The sequence below is a fragment of the Carettochelys insculpta genome, chromosome 10, assembly GCF_033958435.1.
Source record: "Carettochelys insculpta isolate YL-2023 chromosome 10, ASM3395843v1, whole genome shotgun sequence".
NCBI classification, from domain to species: Eukaryota; Metazoa; Chordata; order Testudines; family Carettochelyidae; genus Carettochelys; species Carettochelys insculpta.
In genome coordinates, this window is record NC_134146.1 from 26,028,678 (window position 1) to 26,049,801 (window position 21,124).

General features: G+C 41.1%; 1 protein-coding gene across 1 annotated transcript in view; it reads left to right on the forward strand.

Annotated features, from left to right (window-relative positions):
• The window catches only part of RNF13 (ring finger protein 13), a 102,655-nt gene that overhangs the window by 2,330 nt on the left and 79,201 nt on the right, over window positions 1–21,124 (forward strand). The window contains exons 2-3 of the mRNA XM_075004101.1: window positions 14,958–15,085; window positions 18,887–18,967. Coding sequence (XP_074860202.1) covers window positions 14,972–15,085; window positions 18,887–18,967 — 195 coding nt within the window. The 5' untranslated portion in view covers window positions 14,958–14,971. The remainder of the gene's footprint in view (window positions 1–14,957; window positions 15,086–18,886; window positions 18,968–21,124) is intronic.

The window sequence follows — 21,124 nt, forward strand, 5'->3', positions numbered from 1 at the left end:
GTTTTTTATTTTTGGGCGTTTAGATTTTCATCATTTATTGAAAATAATCAGAAGGGTTTTTGTTTGTTTGTGTGTTTGTTTTACTTGTAGCATTGAGAGCCACAAAGAAGTCCTTAAAGAGCTGCATTCAACTCTAGAGCCAAAGGTTGCAGACCCTTGGTCTAACACTTGCCCCGTAAGACCCCATTTTCAGTAACATTGGCTGTGTCTACACTAGCCCAAAACTTCGAAATGGCCATTTCGAAGTTTACCAATGAAGCACTGAAATACATATTCAGCACCTCATTAGCATGCGGGCAGCCGCGGCACTTCGAAATTGACGCTGCTCATCCAGACGGGGCTCCTTTTCAAAAGGACCCCGGCTACTTCGAAGTCCCCTTATTCCTATGAGCAGATAGGAATAAGGAGATTCAGAGTAGCCAGGATCCTTTCAAAAAGGAGCCCTGTCTGGATGAGTTGCACGGCGGCGAGCCACATCAATTTCAAAGTGCTGTGGCCTCTCGCATGCTAATGAGGCGCTGAATATGTATTTCAGCGCTTCATTAGTAAACTTCAAAATGACCATTTGCTGGCCATTTCGAATTTTGGGCTAGTGTAGACACAGCTATTCTGTATCTGCCAAATTAACCACGCAAATTATAAAAATTGATACAAGGGGTCTCTGGCTCTGATTGATTCTTTTAAGGTAACAGCAAAAGTGGTTTGGCATTTCTGAGAATAAGATTAGAGAAGAAAGCAGATGTTTTGCCAATGGTAAATTTGTATAACAATTTCTCTTTGTGATGCTCTCTCCATGCAGTGGAACAGGACTTGATGTTTGGCAGTGGGTTGCTTGGGGTAAGGAGGCGTTTTTTACTCCTTGTGAAAATATATTCTGAAGAAGAGCTTTGTGTAGCTCAAAAACTTGTCTTTTTCACCAACAGAAGTTGGTCCAGTGCAAGAGATTCTTGCTACCTTGTTTCTTATATCCAGAATTATAAGCCTCTGAAAATCCAAACTTTATCAGAAATTTGCTACTAAAACCTACTGTAGTCTGTCTCCACTGATTATGGAACCCATCAAGTTTCTATGTGCCTTCTACTTTAAGTGTTCTCTAGCTTTAGGGAATTCCTGCATGTCAGTTGTGCTGATTGATGTCAATTGTACTGATTTTAGTCCCAGACCTATCCAGCTTCCTGCTTGGCAGGCACAGAACCACAGCTTCAGACAGGACATAGGTACTGTAGCAACCACATCCTTCCCTCTCACCTCAGAAAAGGTTCGCTGGGATGGGAGCCCATGAGAATACCTTCCGCTGACTGGTGGTGGTAATTCTGTGTACTTCATAGTCCTTTAATAAAATTTCACACTTTTTTAAATTAAGGAAAAGCCAAGTAGTAATAGCTTTATTCTATAGTTGGGGTAGCTGAGAGGTTACAAAGGGTTACTTCTGGCAGAGTTGAGAATAGAATCATCTCTCTAGTGTGGTGAAGACCAGAATTATTTCTTTAGCCAGAAGGCATCATATCTGTATGCTTGCTTATGCTGCGTTTACAGCCAATAACCTTAATTCTAGTATTTTTTTTAAACTTTGCCTGTGTTTTCAACCTTAATTTTTACCATGATTATTTATATAAAATAATATATTTGCTTAAGTAACTGCAGTAGACATAATGTTCCATGTTTACTAATTTCCCTCTCTTACAAGGAGCTAGTATTTTTAAGGTGGATAGCAACAGCCCATGCATTTCCTGTACTTCCTGGTACAGCTCAGAAGTTGTGATGAGAGGGATCTAATTCAATGAGGAAGGAGGAGCTAACTCGTAACAATTATATGTATTATGTAACAACAAAAATTCATGGATTACAAAATTTAATTTTTCTGAGAGCGACATGTGACTTGTTTCCCTTATTGCTTTATCAGTCAGTCAGCTGCAGTTAGACCCGTGAAGGTTTGCAATACTAAGTCAGAGTTACAAATTATTTGCTTCTGTAATGTCAGTTTTTCCTTAATGCTCTTTAATGATATTGAATTGGAATTACTCTCATATGAAAATCAAACTTAAACCCATGTGTAGCCAGAAAATATTCACTTTTCAATATTCCCTATGCTGCAGATGGCAACCTCAAAAACCAGTGGAAAAATGCCTCTTCCAAAGAATTTGCAATTTCTGAAGGTTATGCAGAGAAAACTTCCAGAGATTTGGATGCAGGATTGCAGGTTATATCATGCAAAAATAAGCATTAGTGCAGTTCTATAGTTACAGTTAAAATAAATTAGGAAAATCAATATTAAGAGTTTCAAAAGCATTAGTTCACTCTTCTTGTTGATCCTGGGTGGTATAAGGCTTAATATTTTGCAGTCTTTTAAGCGGGCCTGATATAAAATGAAAAGAGCCTTCTAATAAGGAGGAAGCTAATACAGTTTGGACCTCTGTAGTCCAGACTTACATTTGTAGTCAGGCATCAGTATGGGTGCTACCAGGCTGGAACATTGATAGGGTAAAGCCAGGACCCGTGCACAACTCCTCTTCAGTCCTCCCAGAGCAGCTGGAGCACTGCAAATAGTGCCTTTGTAGTGCTCAAGATTGAGGAGAGGAGGGCACTCGGGAGACTGCAGACCTCTGTGGTGGGGGGACAGGAGTGTAGCACCGCAACTGTGAGGCTTGGTGCACTCCTGGTCGCTGACTGTGAGGATCCATGGCCACCCTGCATCTACCTCTCAGAACATAAGGATGGCCATACTGGGTCAGACCAAAGGTCAGTCCAGCCAGTAGCCTGTCAGGGGGTGGACCGAAGGCAATGAGCAAGCGATTTGTCTCTTGCCATCCATCTGCAGTCTCTGACAGTCAGAGACCAGGGACACCATTCCTACTCTTGTCTAATAGCCTTTTATGGACCTAACCTCCATGAATTTATCTAGCTCTTTCTTAAATTCTGTTATAGTCGTAGTCTTCACAGTTTCCTCTGGCAAGGAGTTCCACAGGTTACCTATGTGCTGAATGAAGAAGAACTCTTTTATTAGATTTAAACCTGCTACCCATTAATTTCATTTGGTGTCCTCTAGTTCTTGTATTATGGGCACAAGTAAATAACTTCTTATTCACCCTCTCCACACCTGTCATAATTTTATATACTTTTATCATGTTCCCCCTCAGTCTCCTTTTTTCTAAACTGAAAAGTCCCAATCCTCTTTGCCTCTCCTCATACGGGACCTGTTCCAAACCCCTAATCATTTTAGTTGCCCTTTTCTGAACCTTTTCAAGTGCCAAGATATCTTTTTTAGGTGAGGAGATCACATCTGTACACAGTATTCAAGATGTGGGCATACCATAGATTTGTATAGGGTCAGTAGGATACTCCTTGTTTTATTTTCTATCCCTTCTTTAATAATATCTAACATCCTATTTGCCTTTTTGACTGCCTCTGCACACTGCATGGATGTTTTCAAGGAACTATCCACGATAACTCCAAGATCTCTTTCCTGATTAGTTATAGCTAAATTAGCCCCCATCATATTGTAAGTATAATTGGGGTTATTTTTTCCAATGTGCATTACCTTACACTTATACACCTTAATTTCATTTACGATTTTGTTGCTCAATCACTCAGTTTGAGATCTTTTTGAAGTTCCTCAGTCTGCCTTTGTCTTGACTATCTTGAACAGTTTAGTGTCATCTGCAAACTTTGTCACCTCACTGCTCACCCCCTTCTCCAGATCATTTATGAATAAATTGATCAGGTTGATCCTAGGAGTGACCCTTGCGGGACACCACTAGTTAACCCTCTCCATTTGGAAAATTTACCATTTATGTCTACCCTTTGTTTCCTGTCTTTTAACCAGTTCTCAATCCATGAAAGGACCTTCCCTCTTATCCCATGACAACTTAATTTACATAAGAGCCTTTGATGAGGTACCTTGTCAAAGGTTTTTTGGAAATCTGAGTATACTATAGCCACTGGATCTCCCATCTGCATGTTTGTTAACCCCTTCAAAGAGCTCTAACAGCTTAGTAAGACATGGTTTCCCTCTGCAGAAACCATGTTGACTTTTGCCCCTCAAATTATGTTCTTCTACGTGCCTGACGGTTTTATTCTTTACTACTGTTTCAACTAATTTGCCTGGAACTGACGTTAAACTTACCGGTCCGTAATTGCCAGGGTCACCTCTAGAGCCCTGTTTAAATATTGATGTCACATTAGCGTTCTTCCAGTCATTAGGTATGGATGCTGATCCAAAGGGCAGGTTACAAACTAGGGTTAATAGCTCTGCAATTTCCCATTGCAGTTCTTGTAGAACCCTTGGATGAATGCCATCCAGTCCTGGTGACTTGTTTACACAATGTTTATCTATTTGTTCCAAAACCCCTCTAATGATACTGCAATCTGGGACAGTTCCTCAGTTTCATTCCCCACAAAAAACAGTGCAGGTTTGGGAATCTCCCCAACATCCTCAGCTGTGAAGATTGAAACACAGAAATCATTTAGTCTCTCTGTAATGGCTTTATCGTCTTTGGTTGCTCCTTTTGTATTTGTATCGTCTAGGGGACCCACTGGTTTTTTAGCAGGCTTCCTGCATCTAATGTATTTAAAAGTTTTTTTGTTATTACTTTTTGATCTTTTGGCTAGCTATTCCTCAAAATCTTTTTTGGCTTTCCTTATTACAGTTTTACACTTAATTTGGTAGTGTTTATGTTCCTTTCTATTTACCTCACTAGGATGTGCCTTCCACTTTTTGAAAAATGCCTTTTTATCCCTCACTGCTTGTTTTACATGGGTGTTAACCCATGGTGGCTCTCTTTTCAGGCTCTGAGTATGTTTTTTAATTTAGGGTATACTTTTAAGTTGGGCCTCTATTATAGTGTCTTTGGCTACGTCTACACGTGCCCCAGACTTCGAAATGGCCATGCAAATGGCCATTTCGAAGTTTACTAATGAAGCGCTGAAATGCATATTCAGCGCTTCATTAGCATGTGGGCGGCAGCGGCACTTCGAAATTGACGCGCCTTGCTGCCGCGCGGTGTGTCCAGACGGGGCTCCTTTTCGAAAGGACGCCACCTTCTTCGAAGTCTCCTTATTCCCATGAGCTCATGGGAATAAGGGGACTTCGAAGTAGGCGGGGCCCTTTCGAAAAGTAGCCCCGTCTGGACGCGCCGCGCAGCGGCAAGGCGCATCAATTTCGAAGCGCCACTGCCGCCCGCATGCTAATGAAGCGCTGAATATGCATTTCAGTGCTTCATTAGTAAACTTCGAAATGGCCATTTGCATGGCCATTTCGAAGTTTGGGGCACATGTAGACACGGCCTTTGAGAAGCTTCCATGCAGCTTGCAGGGTTTTTGTTCTAGTCACTCTGGTTTTTAATTTCAGTTTAACTAACCTCCTCATTTTTTGCATAATTCCCCCTTTTGAAATTAAATGCTGGAGTGTTGGACTGCTGAGGTGTTCTTCCCACTGCAGGAATATTAAATGTTATTACATTATGATCACTATTCCCAAGCGGTCCTGCAATAGTGACCTCGTGGACCAGATCCTGCACTCCACTCAGTACTAAATTGAGAATTGCCTCTCCCCTTGTGGGTTCCTGTACCAGCTGCTCCAAGAAGCAGTCATTAACGGCATCGAGAAGTCTTATTTCTGTATCTCATCCTGAAGTGACATGTCTCCTACCCTTTCCTATGTCGTTGGTATCAACATGTACCACGACCACTGGCTCCTCCCCAGCACTACACATTAGTCTATCTAGATGCCTCGAGAGATCTGCAACCTTCGCACCAGGCAGGCAAGTAACCATACGGTTCTCCCAGTCATCTCACGCCCAGCTATCTGTGTTTCTAATAATCTCAGCACCTAATCATACCTCTGAGTATCCCCATGCCCCTAGTCCCCACTTAGTCAGTGCAGGCCCTTTTGCTGCTACCTGAGTGGATCCCTGCAGGCAGTGGCAGCAGAGGGACTGGCACTGATCTCTCTTGCTCCAGCAAATTTTCTGGTCTGGCACCCACCTGGACCTGACTGGTCCTGAACCAGGGAAGTACAATCTATATAATGTTTACAGGCTAGAACTATGAGTCCAGAGTTTTGTACTCTGCTCCTGGCTTTGACGGTTTCTTTGCAGCAATCTTGTCTGTGACTTTTGGCCAAGTCACCAAGGCCGCAGTTTTTCCAAAAGTTAAGTGTACAAAGTGTTAAGTCATCACTTGAAAAAGGCCACTTATTTTAAGGAGTGAGGTACCTACATCTCAGTGGACTGCCTCTTTAGCTGAATTTTAGAGATTGGTAACACTTTACTATCTCACAAAGATGTTACAAGTTTTAACTCAGTTTTTACTAAGCATTTTGAAAACCTTTCATGGAAGTTGTAAAGTGCAAAATACCACCAACAATATAATATAAGGCGCACTGTGAACTGAAAAAGAAAACAAAAAAAATCCACTTGTCTGATTTTAACCTATTAGTATAACACCCAAGTGCAACTGAAAGAGTTTGAGGGAAACTTACACTGTACTATAATTTTTCATCTATAGCTAGTTTTACTGCCTCCCTGTATAGTCAGTAAATTTTCTCTCTGGTGTTTGTACAAGCAGTGCTAAAGCCAGACATATTGCTAGAGACGGAGCAGGGGGTGGTGGTGGCAGCGGCAGCAGCAGCGGTGCAGCAGCAGTGGTGCTGCTTCTTGTCTCCACCAGGCAAAGCTTGTGGTCTGAATTCGGCTCCAGCTTGTCTGGCCTTCCAGGCTCAGGGATTCCCACTTCCTGCAGGCCACATGCTGAGGTGGGGAGCTCCAGGCCTTGTGGGGGGTGAGGGGATAGATCCAAGCAAGCTGTGGTCTGGATGCAGACTACAGTCCAGGGGTTCCCCAACCACAGTTTAAAAGATGTACTTTGCTCTTGTGTATACAAGTCTAACATCCCAATCTCACCACTCAAAGGATGGCAACAACAGAGAGTGAAGTGAAGGAGCTGCATCTGTCACACTTACCTGTTCATCCTAGCTACCTATTCACAGATCATTGTTCTGAGTATTGGGCCAGTTTTGTACCTTGAGTACTAATGGCTACATCTAGCATAACTACATTAGTAACAGGTTTATGCTTTATATTTTAACTTCAAATAGAGAAATGATACATGTTTACAGATGACATACACTCATTCAGATTGCAAGTTTTCTGATTTTACACAAAATATTTTTCATAAAGCATATTCTACTTATGTCAGTAAGTAAGCATATTTTCATAAAGCATATGGAATACCTCAGCCCAACTCTCATTATTCATTTTGGGAGTGCATGACAGCTCAACTTCTTATTTACTCTTAATAGCATTTTTAATCTGCAGAACTCAGAATCTTAGGGCAGATATGTATTTCCTCTTAGTGGGGAAGCATGGACCCTCATTCTCCAGTTTTGGGCACAAAATGAGATTAGCATAAAGGCTGCTTGAATTTATGGTAGCTACCAACACCTTTGTTCTGTGGCTATTCCAGGAGTCAGACATCATCTGGGAATGATATTTGGCCACACCATCTTCTGACCATGTCTTTAAATTGTCCATTGGGGAAAACTTGCTATGGGAGCAGCAGCATCCAGCTTCAGGTCTATTTCTTGCTGGAGGAATGGCACAGTTTGCTCACTGCTGTTATGTGATCATAGCTGCCATCCCACCCTTCAAAGAATTTTTGTTTTTTGTAGTCAAGAATGATCTTGTGTTTGATCAGATGGTCTCTTCTAATTACAAAGACAAGAAAGCACTTGTTTTAAGTTTAAAAATGTATTTTTACACTCATTTGGTAATTTAGTCTGGTATAAAGTTTCTCCACAAAAGAGAGATTCTTTACTCTTGTTGTAGACTTGGCCATATATGAAACCAAGTCACTTTCCCTTGAATATTAATCTATTAATTGCTGTAATGAAAAAAAAAGTAGAATTCAGTTGAGTGTAAGTAAACAATACCTGGTGACCTTGTGTAGCCCAGATATGTTCTCTTTGACTCACTGAGCAAAGGAGCAGGCTAATGAAGTTATCTGTAAACCAACTGTTAGTGGTATGGCATGCTTTATTGTCCTTTAAAAGTTTTATGGACTAGAAAAAGGAGAAACTGGAGTGACATTAAAGGAGAGTAGTCTAAGTACTGTTATAAGTATACAAAAAGTCCTCAGTTAAAGATACTGATGAGAAATTTAAAAAATCAGATTTTATATTTGTGGAATATATAGCTACATATTAATGCTTTATATCTCATCACTCTTTATGAAGCAGAGCTCCCTGTTTGCAGATGAGAATCCTTTCTTAAAAATATAATTAAGCTAAATTTAAATAAAAGCTTTCATCATGAGTAATCCAGAAGACATTTTAGTTAGGGAGTTCCCAGATTCTGCTGGTTTCTATCTGCATAGTTATTTTCAAACTAGTGTTGCTAATGACCACATGTAGTACAAGGGTTTAGTAGTAGTAGATTGCTAATGTGACATATACTTAAACCAAGGGCACATGAAGTCAGTACGTGTTGATTGCATACAGCGTTGACTGTGAGAGCCATGTGCTCCTTCTACATCCTGTCAAAATGCTGCTTTGGTTCAATCAGCATACCCCACAAATTCTATGTATGCCATGCCAACGCAATGAGCAAAACTAACCTATCTCAGGAGATTGTCTTGGATATGACAAGCTTGCAGCCCACTGAGATGAAGTAGGGCCACTCATGCAGCCCACTCATTAGCCTAGGTTGCCCACTGCTGCCTTACAACCTAAATAATCTTTCTTTTTTATGTATGCAATTATTCATTAAATGTATAACAGAGGCAATTTGAGGCACCAACTCAGATTGGGACCACATTGTACTAGACACTGTACCAGCACTTTGTGAGAAATTGTGTTTGCCTGAAGAGTTTACAGTTCAAGCAGGTAGTTCACACAGAGACTGAAAGAAAGAAAAATAACACAGAGGAACCAGAGAAATGTATAGCAAATGTAATATTAATTGCATTAAAAAGAGTTTATTTAACTAGAGCTTATTATACATACTTTTTGAATACATAAACATTTCCATGCCTATTATTTACAGTCATTAAAGAGATGTTAAATGAATTTATGAAAGCCATAAATCTTGTAACAGGTGCAAAACAGGTGGCTTAGTGGGGTTTTTTTCTTCCCCCCGCCCCCCCCCCAAAGCCCATGGGATTTACTGGGGTGTGTGTGAAGTACATGCAAATAACAGACATGACATTTCAGTCCAAATCTTGCATGCTTTAGATGCGGACGGCTCCATCAGTGTTAATGGAGTGATGGGCATGAAATGTCAAATTCTACTAGTTTAAGATGTGTTAGGGCTCTGTCCCTACTCTGACACTCCGAGTGAAGAAAATGGAGGCCCATAAAAAAATTAAAACACCTTGCCTATACATAGGCTTTACTTTAAAACATCCCAAGGTCACAGATCCCCTCGACCTTTGAGGCTGTACTGCCACCACCCAGGGAAAACAAAAGTCCCTTAACCCAGGAAGATACACCTGGGAATATCTCCCTATGTGGGTACCCCAAGCTCTTATTCCTCCCTCCGGAGAGAGCTTAGAACAAAGAACTGTAATTTAGTAGCTGACCTTTTAATCTGAGGCCTGAATATACACACACTCTTCTCAGGATACAGGTATCAGATCAATTGCTTAAAAACAGTAATTTAGTCACAAAACAAGAGTAAATAAATTATGCCAGTTATAGGACAGAGAATATTTCCCTGGGATTCAGTTTAAAAGTTACAGGGGGAAAAATCAAGTCATTTAATCAAAGCAACAATAAACACCACCACAGAGATAGACAGTCCAACCAAATTCAAAATAACCATAACCTTATTGCGTCTATACATTTCGCTTCTATTTTCACCTCTGTGGTTGCTTTTCAGATAGTCAGGATGTTTATGGGATTCGTTTCAATTGCCTGGGAGATCTCCCTCTGTCTTCTTTCTGACTCCCCAGCAGAAAAAAACCCTTAAACTGTAATTGTTCTCAGTTCAAAAAGTCACTCCACTCCCATTGGCTCACCTTGACTCAAGTTACATCAGGCAGAGGTTGACCCCTTCCCTGCACTCATTCACGACAAGATGTTATCAAGAATTATTTAGAGTCAATTGCAAGTAATATAGTGGACTATCAAAACTGAGAGGCACATTAGACAGATATGAACGTATGGGCTTTTGCATTGTTGAAAAAGGAGTTGGTAATACTCAAAATACAAATATTCAAGGACATAGCTTTTATGCTATGGGTGGTGGGCTGGATCATGAAGTTACAATATGTCTAGTACTGTAAGAAATGAAAGCTTACATCTAGTGCTCGTGAATGATTTTAGACATACTCCTGTTGCAATTTCAATTGATTTACAGTTTTGCCATGGAGAGAGCTCAATGTTCCATTCATACCAAACCTTACTTGAGCGAAAGTTAGTCCTGTTGATCCACAAAGGTGAATGTCATTAGTCCCATAGTCCCATTTTACGACTGTCATGTGAGCTCACTCATTTTTGCTAAGTCAGTATTTAAGTTGGGAAGAAAAGCAAGATTCTGTGACTTTCGGTCATGAGCACTAGTGGCTCACATGTGACATAATGGCTAGTGAATTGGACAGAAGTTCAGGAGGCATGGGTTCTATTTCTGGCTCTGCTGCCAACAGACTTTAGGGAAGTTGCTTTACCTCCTGGTACCTCAGTTTACATATAGGTAACTTGAGCATAATATTGACCTCTTCTAAAGCACTTTGGAATCTGCTGTTGAAAAGTGCTATATAGAAATGTAGGACTAGAGGAGACACACAAAGTCATCTAGTCAGTCCCCTCTACTTGCCCATGGATCACCCCCTCCCCACCTCCCAAGCTGAGGCAGGATCAGATGTACCTAAAACATCCTTGTCAGATGTTTGCTAAATCTCTGTTCTCCAAAAACAGTGATTCTGCAACAGTTCCCACCATCACAGATTGCCTGTTCAAGTGGTTAACTGGCACATTCTGTTAACAAGCACTTGGGCCAGCTGCTGTGGGATCAGCTTCCCAGCTGGGGATAGCAGAATGTGGCTGGCTACTGCTGGGCCTCTCTCTCCCACCCTCCACAGCCAAGGCTGCCTGCCATGGGGTGCCCCCCTCCCCAGCCCTTGCAAGCAGGATTGGCATCCCCATCAGGGTCAGCTGAGTGGAGCCAGCAGCCCACTCATACAACCAGAAAATCTGATTATCTGCCAACCCGTGTTCCCCAGGCGTGCCAGATAATCAAGCTTGTATAGCCTTGTTGTAATAAAGGTGCTAGAGATCAGAAGGAAAATAGTGAAAGTTTTGAGATAATTACAGTGTGTGAAAAATTCTGAGAGCCTGATAGAAGCAATTTGTATTACCATGGCAAGGATGTGTAATATATGAATTTATTGAAACCAGTGGGGAACTGGGTCACATTCCTTTTTTTTTTTTTTTGCTTAGTGTAATTACCAGTTATTTTTGTGCTGCATTATAAATCAACATTTTAATCTAAAGACAGAAGTGAATGCCAACAATAACTGAGTATCTGCAAAAAGTTAATTATAAATGAATGAGTAGATTGAGGGCGACTAAGATGATTTGGGGTTTGGAACGGGTCCCATATGGGGAGAGGCTAGAGAGACTGGGACTTTTCAGTCTGGAAAAGAGGCGATTGAGGGCCGATATGATAGAGGTATATAAAATCATGAATGGTGTGGAGAAAGTGAATGTAGAAAAATTATTTACCTTTTCCCATAATACAAGAACTAGGGGACACCAAATGAGATTGATGGGTAGTAGGTTCAAAACTAATAAAAGGACATTTTTCTTCACACAGCGCACAGTCAACCTGTGGAACTCCTTGCCGGAGGAGGCTGTGAAGGCCAGGACTCTATTAGGGTTTAAAAAAGAGCTCGATAAATTTTTGCAGGTTAGGTCCATAAATGGCTATTAGCCAGGGATAAAGTATGGTGCCCTAGCCTTCAGTACAAGGGCAGGAGATGGATGGCAGGAGATAAATCACTTGATCATTGTCTTCTGTTCTCCTTGTCTGGGGCAGCTGGCATTGGCCACTGTTGGCAGACGGGATACTGGGCTGGATGGACCTTTGGTCTGACCCAGTATGGCCATTCTTATGTTCTTATGTTCTTGAGTTATTTTCAGCTGTTTATAGTTTAGATATTGGCTTAATATTATGCCATTCAACATATTCAATGATTGGGTTGTGACAGTGAAATTTGTGTAGTATTGTTTGAAAGATATATATAGGGATTAAATGCTATAATGATAGGTGCTATAGAAAATTGGTTATATAAGAAAGCAAAGGTTGTACCACTTTATATGACTCGTTGTACTACAATATGACACTCTTTGTGTTAACATGGTTGCACGGTATTAAGGGGCTTTGGATGAATGTATTTCTGTGCAGGGAGGGGAATAATCTACACTGATAGCACTTTCATATTTAAGGTGTTGTAACATAATTTATTTTAATTTTTTTAAAAAGTAATACCTCCTAACTGAAATAATTGTACTAGTACAAAATTTATATGTAGAGCAGGCCTAAGGCAGATAGATACGAATTGTGAAATTATTTTACCTTCTCAATCAAGATACTTAAAAACAAGTAATAGAAAGTGACCTTAGAAGCCTGAAAGCTAACTTAGAAAGTTGGTAACATTATCATCATCATCAATAACTGTGGGCTCAGCACCTCTCTCACTACTTCCTTCCATCTTTCCCTGTCCAGTGCAGAGTGGCTTAGTTTCTGTAGACTATCTCTGCACCAATCTGCTATTGGTAACATTAGGCCCCCTTTTAATGTCTGTCTACCGACTGTTTAAAATAGTGGTGTGCAAGAGAAATTTAACTGATTGCCACAGGCCTGCCCCCCTTCCCCAAGCCAGGCGCCGCTCCCCCAGCCCACCCCTGAGATTACTCACTGGAACCATGTGAGCTGCCCTAAGCTGAAGCTGTGCCTTGCGAGCTGCCCCACGGCTTGAGTCTGCTGGGGCTGGAGAAGCCACTTCTGCCACTGCCACTATGTGCTTGTTTCACCATGTGATGGGGCTCATGTGCAGAGCAGATGGATGGTTGCTCCACGTGTGCAGCTCTCTTGAGCTACTGGGCAACATTTCCCCACACTCGCCTGCCCTATTCACCACCTGTGATGAACAGGGAGCGTATTGGACACCATGGGTTTAAAAGAATTCATGAAAATAAGTGTCAGACATTTAATGTCTGAAACTCTAAAACTGACCTGCTGGACTTTTGAGGAAAAATTCTTTCTGAGAAGGTTAAATCTTTTGTTACAGTATCTCATTTCTATTCCAAGACAAAGTACTACTTTATCACTGTTTTCAAAATATGACAGTTCTGACATTCTTTCTGTCGATTTTTCTGTAAACTGTATTCTATCTGGAAAGTTAAAAACAGCTGAATTGGTTTCTTTTGGAATCACATGATGGGAGTGTTTGTTTTCCTTTTAAAAGATCTTTAAATCACACACAATTCACAAGAGATTTTGGATCATAGATAGGAAATACTGGACCAAAAATTCTCCTTTCATGTCCTGTTTCTAACACATGCTGCACATTCACTAGCACTACTGAAGTCTGCAGTATTTGTAGGTACTTGGAACGTGTCAGGTTCACAACATCAGTTAACACTGGTGTAAATCCAGAATAACTTTGTTGGCTTTAGTGGAGTTTCTTGAAGTCAGCACTTAGTGTAACTGAGAGGATAATTTGGCTCATTGCCTTTATGGCAGAGGAAGGAAGTTAAATATGCATGTCCACTGCTTTATGCCAATTGTAAGTTGTTTGGAAAGTTGCATATTGCCTGTGTAAAATAGGGGCAGGCAATGTACTGTCTATGGGCCGGATGCAGCCTGCCAAGCCTTTTAATCTGTTCCACAGCCTACCCCTGCAGCAGGGAGTAGGAGCAGAGCTTTATATCCTGTCCCTGCCCCCAGCAAAATCTGTCAGCTCTTATTGGCTGGAAACTGGCCAGTGAGAGCTAAGAGATTTTTTGCTGGGGGTGGGGGGAGTGTGTGAAGCCCTCCCCCCCCCCCAGCATAGATGCTAGACCTAGGTGTGAGAGGTGTGCTGCAGCACCCCCCAGCTTGAAGACATTTCTATAATATACTGGCTTTTCCAGTTTGGTTCAACTGCTCTTAGCACCACCACTATAAAAATTGTTTCAGCAGGCCTGCCCCCAGCAAAGAGAACCACGTGGAATAGCCAGTGGGCTGGGGCTGCTGGCAGGCAGGGAAGCCTGCCTGAGAATGTTGCTGGCTGGGAGCTGCTTAGGACTCTTGGCCACAGCCTGTCTCTGGCACTGCACCCTAGCTCCCTCCCAGACCATTCACACCCTGCTACTCTCCCCCCAGGTCTGAATCCTCTCCTGCACCCATACCCGCTCCAAGACCTTACCCCAGGTCACAACCCAAACCCTTTGCACCCTCTTTTCCCCCAGCCTAGGTCACAACCCCCTCCTTCAACCAAATTCCTTCTTAGACCCCACACCTTACCCTGCACCCTAGTTCCCGATACTGAGTTCCGTTCTGCACCCAGCCTTCATCCCAGAGCCCACACCACCTCCATAGAAAAGTCCATCCCTTGACCAATTACCAGAATCGTGGAGTGCCCCCCAATCAAAATCATTGCCCGCTCCTGGTGTAAAGTATTTTCATTGTTCCTGTCAGCTGAATAGCTAACCGTGCTGGTGTTCTAGATAGACATCAAATCCCATGGAAGCTATGCGTTTTGGGCAAACTGTATTTAACTGTGAAATAATAATATCAGGTAAATGTTTCTTGTCTCTTAAGAATAACTAACATTTCTTAATATATTCCTTTGAAAGACAACTGTTTAGCTACTATATCTAAATAGATGTTAATTAATTTGCTCTGATCAACAGCTGACTAACGAATCTTAGGAAGAATATCTGCTACATGCCCTGATTATTTATTTTGTTTTATTTACAGATATTTAATTAAAAATGCTGTTGTCAATAGGAATGTTAATGTTGTCTGCCACTCAGATCTACACCATTCTGACAGTTCAGCTGTTTGCTTTCCTAAACCTTTTGCCTGTGGAAGCAGACATTTTAGCGGTAAGTTTAATAAATATTTTGACATGCAATTGAACAAGAACATCTTTCAAATTTTCCTATTTATACATCATATAATGTGATACATTATAAAACATTATCCATGCAAAGTTAATATCACGTATATATTTTATTAATTACATGAAGCTATTCAAACATAAAGGAGAGACATTTAGACCAAGCTAGAGTTAGGTGCTGAAATCTCTTTGAAATTCAGTGTAAGGCACTGAACTCCCTTAGGATACTGTGAAAGTCCCAGCCAAAATATGTATGTCATTTCGTGCTATGGGTCTTTAAAAAGAGGTCTCCACTGATTTAATTTAATGGTCAGAATAAGTAGCTAGCTAGCTGATGATACATTCTAGTGATTCTTTAAAATACTTTTTTCTGCTGTTTGCATAGGATAATTTTGTCCAGAGAAATTTGCAGTTTGACTATGGGTACTGAAAGATCCTCTCAGATCTTCATTTATTTATATTAAGTTCTGCAGTTATAGAGATATAGTATAAAATATTAGGAAGGGTTGAATACCATTTGGATATAACAAGTTGTGTTCTCCCCAGTTGTGATTAATAGGAAGCCAGTGGGAAGTTCTTTTTAAAGGTCAATGGCATGATGTCTGATATTTTGTGGCTTGTTTTCTAGGAGTATTAAGGATATTAGGTGGTCTGTGCACACTGAGTGGTATTGGTGAGTAGTGCCATTAACAAGGTGGGTGGAAGATTGGGGCCTGCTTTGGGAGTAGAGAAATAAGCTGTTACCCTTAAGTGTTGTCAAGATACCTACACACTCACAGACATGCATACACCCCATCCTCAGTTGAATTACATTTTCAGTGGGTATCATCTCAGATTATCTCATTGTTTGATACACTATTAGAAAAGGATTTCACCACTTAAATTATTATAAATAGAGTAATATGAGGGAAGTTACATTTTTTCTCTTTTAGGTAATGTTCAAGCCACTGGAAAAAAAAATCAATGTAATTGCTATAATCAGCTATTCTGTTACCCATAGTGATACCCGAGGAAATTATTAAGATAAACTCATTAGAGAGAGCCTCTTAAATAGGATGATTGAGTGAGCAAATAAAAATATATTAGGTCAAAAGCTCCACAAGTTTGTGGTAATGTGCAAGGTTGCCAAATACAGAATTGTTTTATTTGGTACTTACGATGGTTTTGCTAGATTGCTATTATCACTTTTCAGCATCTATTTAAGGTGGATATTATACAAAAAGAGATTACCTGCTTTATTATTACCTATCTAGGTATAAAACTTCCTTTCCATTATAGGCCTGATTTTTCTCCTCCTTTCTCAGAGGGAAGAGAATCTTTCTGCATGCCATTTTTCGTGCTAGGGTAATTCTTTTGTGTGCATGGAAAGTTTGGTAAAATTAAAAAAAAAAAAGATTTTTAACTTAATTGAAATTCACTTAAAATTTTTTATGAGTTTTTGGTGGGACAAGAAGGGGAGTCACTATATCACCAAAGGTCTTTCTGTGGAGAATTCATTTGTAATATTTTGGGGGATTAATGGTGGAACTACAAAGTACTCTAAAACAGAGAAACAAAACCCTGGTGATACCTCATGCTAAATTAACGAGTAATGGGATTAGCAAAGGGCTCATTAAAAGCAAGACAATGGAAAAGAGACAGTAGAACGTGAGAGGGGCCTTCAGCAGGAAAGGAAATGCTTATCTAGCTGCACTATGCAGAACTAGAAAATTAAAGGCCCATACACAGCTTGAAAGATTTTGTAAAGGAAAGAATGTTTTTTTGTTTTTTTTCCTTCAGGGTTGAAGAATGTTTAAGCTCCCCTGTACACTGGGCTGAGATAGAGAATGCTTTATGCAGGAGTGTGTGCTATGAAGTGGCAAGACATAGAGTGGGTGTGTGGGTTGCATGTTACCTGTGTTACCAGATTGGGCTACATTTATACAAAGCATCTTCACATGCTCATAGAACAAGATTATCTTCTTTTGAGGGTTTATAAGTATAAGCGGATGTGCTACTGACATCTTGTATAGTTTGGAGAGTGGGTAGATGTGGGGGGAAATGGTGCAGTTGTATGTAGGGGGATGTGGGCTACGGAAGAGGAGACTGGGTTGGCATAGAGCTGTATGCCTTGGTACTGGAGAGCCTGGGGATGGCAGAAAGAAAAGATGCTTGGAGTGGCACAATGCAGTGGGTCATGGAGGGCAGTAGGAATGAGGAAATGTAGAGAGGATCAGGGAAAGGCACAGATTCTTCTTTATAAAATGCTTAACATTTTTATATCTAGACATTTTTAAGTGTGTCTAATGTTTTACTGAAGGAGAGTGTTGTGTGAGAACCAGGAATTATTAAAGTCTGCAGAAGGGGAGCACCACTTTGATGAATCTCAAAAGATCACTTGAAGTAAACATGTATTTGCAAGCTAAACATTTCTATTTAGCAAGTTAAGTTGAGAAGTATTTCTTGCTGGTTAGTGAGACTTCTTCCACTCACTTGGATGTCGGCAATACTATGCACTATATGTAGTTGTTAGCCCTAAAAGTACAGCTTGGGAGTTCCTCTGTTAGAGACTTTTGCTGAGATGTCTCTTTGTTATGCAGTAAATATAACCACACCTTGACATATGGGCTGTATTTGACAATCCAAGTATGCAGTAAGTGTATGAATAATTTTGAACTGCTTTTTAAACTATTTGAATTCCTGAATTAATGTTCATTTTAAATTAATCATACTACAAACGAGAAGTTTTTCATGTTTGGGGTTTTCCCCAATCTGCCAAGATCTGGTTTTTTTGCCAAGTTTATTACAGACTTATATGGTGCCACCGACTAGCTGTGACATAGGGCAATAGAGAAAAAGTCACAGGGAACAGGAAAATGTGCGCTTAAACAGTTTGAGCTGTTATGCATTGTTGCTCTATGTTGATTTTGAGCTTCCATAAAAAGAAAACATTTTAGAACTTGTTAACTGTTTAAACTGGATATTTTTTCTCATGTTCCTGTGAACCTAAGTCTTTCTAGATGCTGGAGACATTTTAAAAACTGGTTCATTTCAAAGTGAAGAAAAGCTGCTATTCAAAACCATCTTCATGAGTCAGGGTAAAGTGTACCCTTCGCTCAAAGTACACTTTGGCCATTCCCAGTGTTTTTTCTTTTTTTTTCTTCACAAAATGTGAGTTCACATTAGTGCTTGAATTGAAGGAGAGGAGAAGGGAGTTTTCCCCACCATTTGGGGGAATTCATCTTATTTTCATGTTGTTAAATCGTTCTGAAGAGAGGAAACTCGAAAGAACTGTGTGGCTGTGTCTACCCTAGCTCCCAACTTTGAAGGGAGCATGTTAAGGAGGGTGTGGGGAGTAAAGGGACTTCGAAGTAGTCCGGGCACTTCAAAGTACTTGCAAGTTAACTGTGGCTACAGGCAAGCTGGCACTTCGAAGTTTAATACTTTGAAGTTGCCGCGTGGGAGAATTAGCTTAATGAAGTGCTGCATATGCAGCTCAGCACTTCATTAATAATCTCCTGATACCCTCCTTACCATGCTCCCTTCAAAGTTGGGAGCTAGTGTAGACACAGCCAATGAGTTTATTACATGAAGTAAAGCTCTTTCATCTTACTTACTATATCAGATTTGGTTGGGCATATGTGGAAGAAAGAACACCAGAAAATCCGTAGCTACTGGAAGAAGCAGTGTTTATGGTTCAAAAGTGTTCTATGTATTGTACATTTTTGCTCTATAAAGAAAATTAGGTTGTTTCTTTGTTTTCCATTTGACATGTTACAGATCTGATTTTCTTTATGTTTATGTTTAGTATAATTTTGAAAATGGAACACAGACATTTGATGATCTACCGGCAAGGTTTGGCTACAGGCTGCCAACTGAAGGCTTGAAGGTAAGAAGCAGCATCTGTGAATAGTATAAGCTAAAACAAAATTGTTAGAATTAATTTTGTAAGCTATGTAAATAATTTGATGATTTTATAAATACTAGCTTAAAATACAGTTTTATAAGTTTCACATGGATATACTTTAATAGTGGATTAAAAGAGGATGTATGACAAGGTACCATCTTCAGCACACCCCATTGTGGCAATGTAGGAACAAGGGCTCTTAGCTCCCTCTCAGCACCTGCAATCATTTACCCTGACCCATGGCCGCGTCTACACTAGCAAGTTCATTCAGAAAATCAGAACCTTTTATGAAAGAACTCAAGGAGTGTCCACACAAAATGTGCTCTTTCGATCCAAAATTGAAAGAATGTGGCTCTTCTTCCAGAAACCCTCTTCCATTCCTGGATCAGGAAGAGCTCCTGTTTTTGAAAGAGCAGCCTTCGTGGCGCTGGATTTTTCGATCCCTGGCCCATTCTTTTGAAAGAGTGGGGGCTGTGTGGATGCTCTCTATTGATAGAGTGATTCGATCTTTCAATATACACTTTTGTGTGCGGACATGCTCTTTCAAAAGAAGATCTTCCAGAAGATCTCTTCCTGAAGATCATCTTTCGAAAGATTGTTGTAGTGTGGACGCGGACCAACAGATCCTCCTTGTTAGGTTCTTCAGTCCAATCCTTCCATTCTGGAGTCCTCCAGCCTTCTTCCATCTCCTGGGTCCTGTGTACTACAAGCCAGTCAGGTATACGTTCCTTGTATCCAGCAGTTCAATGGCTGTCCTGCTCGACATGTGTTAATTCAGAGCTTCCAGCCCTGCATTGGGAAAGCGTAGTAGGTGGCACTTATTTGTTTGGGAGCTTTCTTTCTGTGAGAGCGCACCTTTCAATTGACCACTCATAGTCTATTCTGGGCCAGGTGCACGTTACTCAGTAAGCTGCCCACCAGTCAACTAGGCAAGGAATTGCTTACAGGTGGGTTTATTCTCCTTAGAGATACCCATCATGAGTAGATTGGGCTATGCCTGCCCTTAAAGGGCCAGTGATCCCTTAATAGGATACAGCTTGTTTATACAGGTTGAACTTCTGAAGTCTGAGACTCTGGTCTGGCAACATCTGTGGTCCAACAGGACCACTGATGTTGTTGGACCAGAAAGCCCCATGTCCTGAAGTGAGGGTCAGTTTGGAGTCCAGGAGCTGGGAGCTTCAGCCCGAGCTGGGAGCTTCAGCCCAAGCTGGACAGCCTCAGCTGGGCCAGTAACAGGGGGACTGACAGCGGCCGAGGAGCCATGGCTGGCGCTGGGGAGCCAGTAGCCCAGAGCTGGAGAGCAGTGGCTGGGGCGGGGAACAGGAAGCCAGCTGTCTGTGGGCTGGCCTGGAGGCGAGTGGCTGGGGCTGGGAAGCCAGTGGTTCTCCAGCCAGGAAGTCAGTGGCTTGGGAGTCGGGGCTGGGGAGCCACAGGCAGCATCTGGGAAGTGGTTGGGGCTGGGAGGGGAGCTTAGGACCTGTGACCAGAGGCCAGAAGTAGCATATGGACTCTCCCCTAGCCTAGCAAAATCCTTGGTCTGGGCTGCTCAAGTCCTGAGGTTGTTGGATCACAAAGGTGTAACCTGTACAGAAAAATTTGGTGGTCTACTGTTGCACAGTTTACATTGTTATTTTGGATAAAGTATGGACCCCATCTTGCAAGGTATTGTGCTGAAAGTCAATCAAATACTGTCCTGGCCTATAGAAAAAGGAGTTGTCAGGAAAGAGATCCTGTACTAAGTAAGTGTGTGTGTGTGTGTGTGAGAGAGAGAGAGAGAGAGAGAGAGAGAGAGAGAGAGACCCTTGTGTTAATTTTAGTGATAAGTAAGTTACTTGTATTCAAACATTCCTTACACGTATTAAAGGAATGTCTGCAACAACAGAACTGGGGGTTGTTCATAAATGAATTTAGCATCCTTGTATTTCTGTACTGCAATATGCTATTGCTGAATGTTTATTATAATTGAATTTATCTGGGCAAGAAGTAGAAACTACTACATTGCTCTGCGTTGTTATCTTTATAGATTATGAAGGCTGAAATTATGGAGCTGAGCTCACAAACAGATTGACAATTTGCTTCCATAAAGATACAGAGTATCTGCAGAATCACAGTTCTTTCCAGCTGAGTTCAGGCAGACTT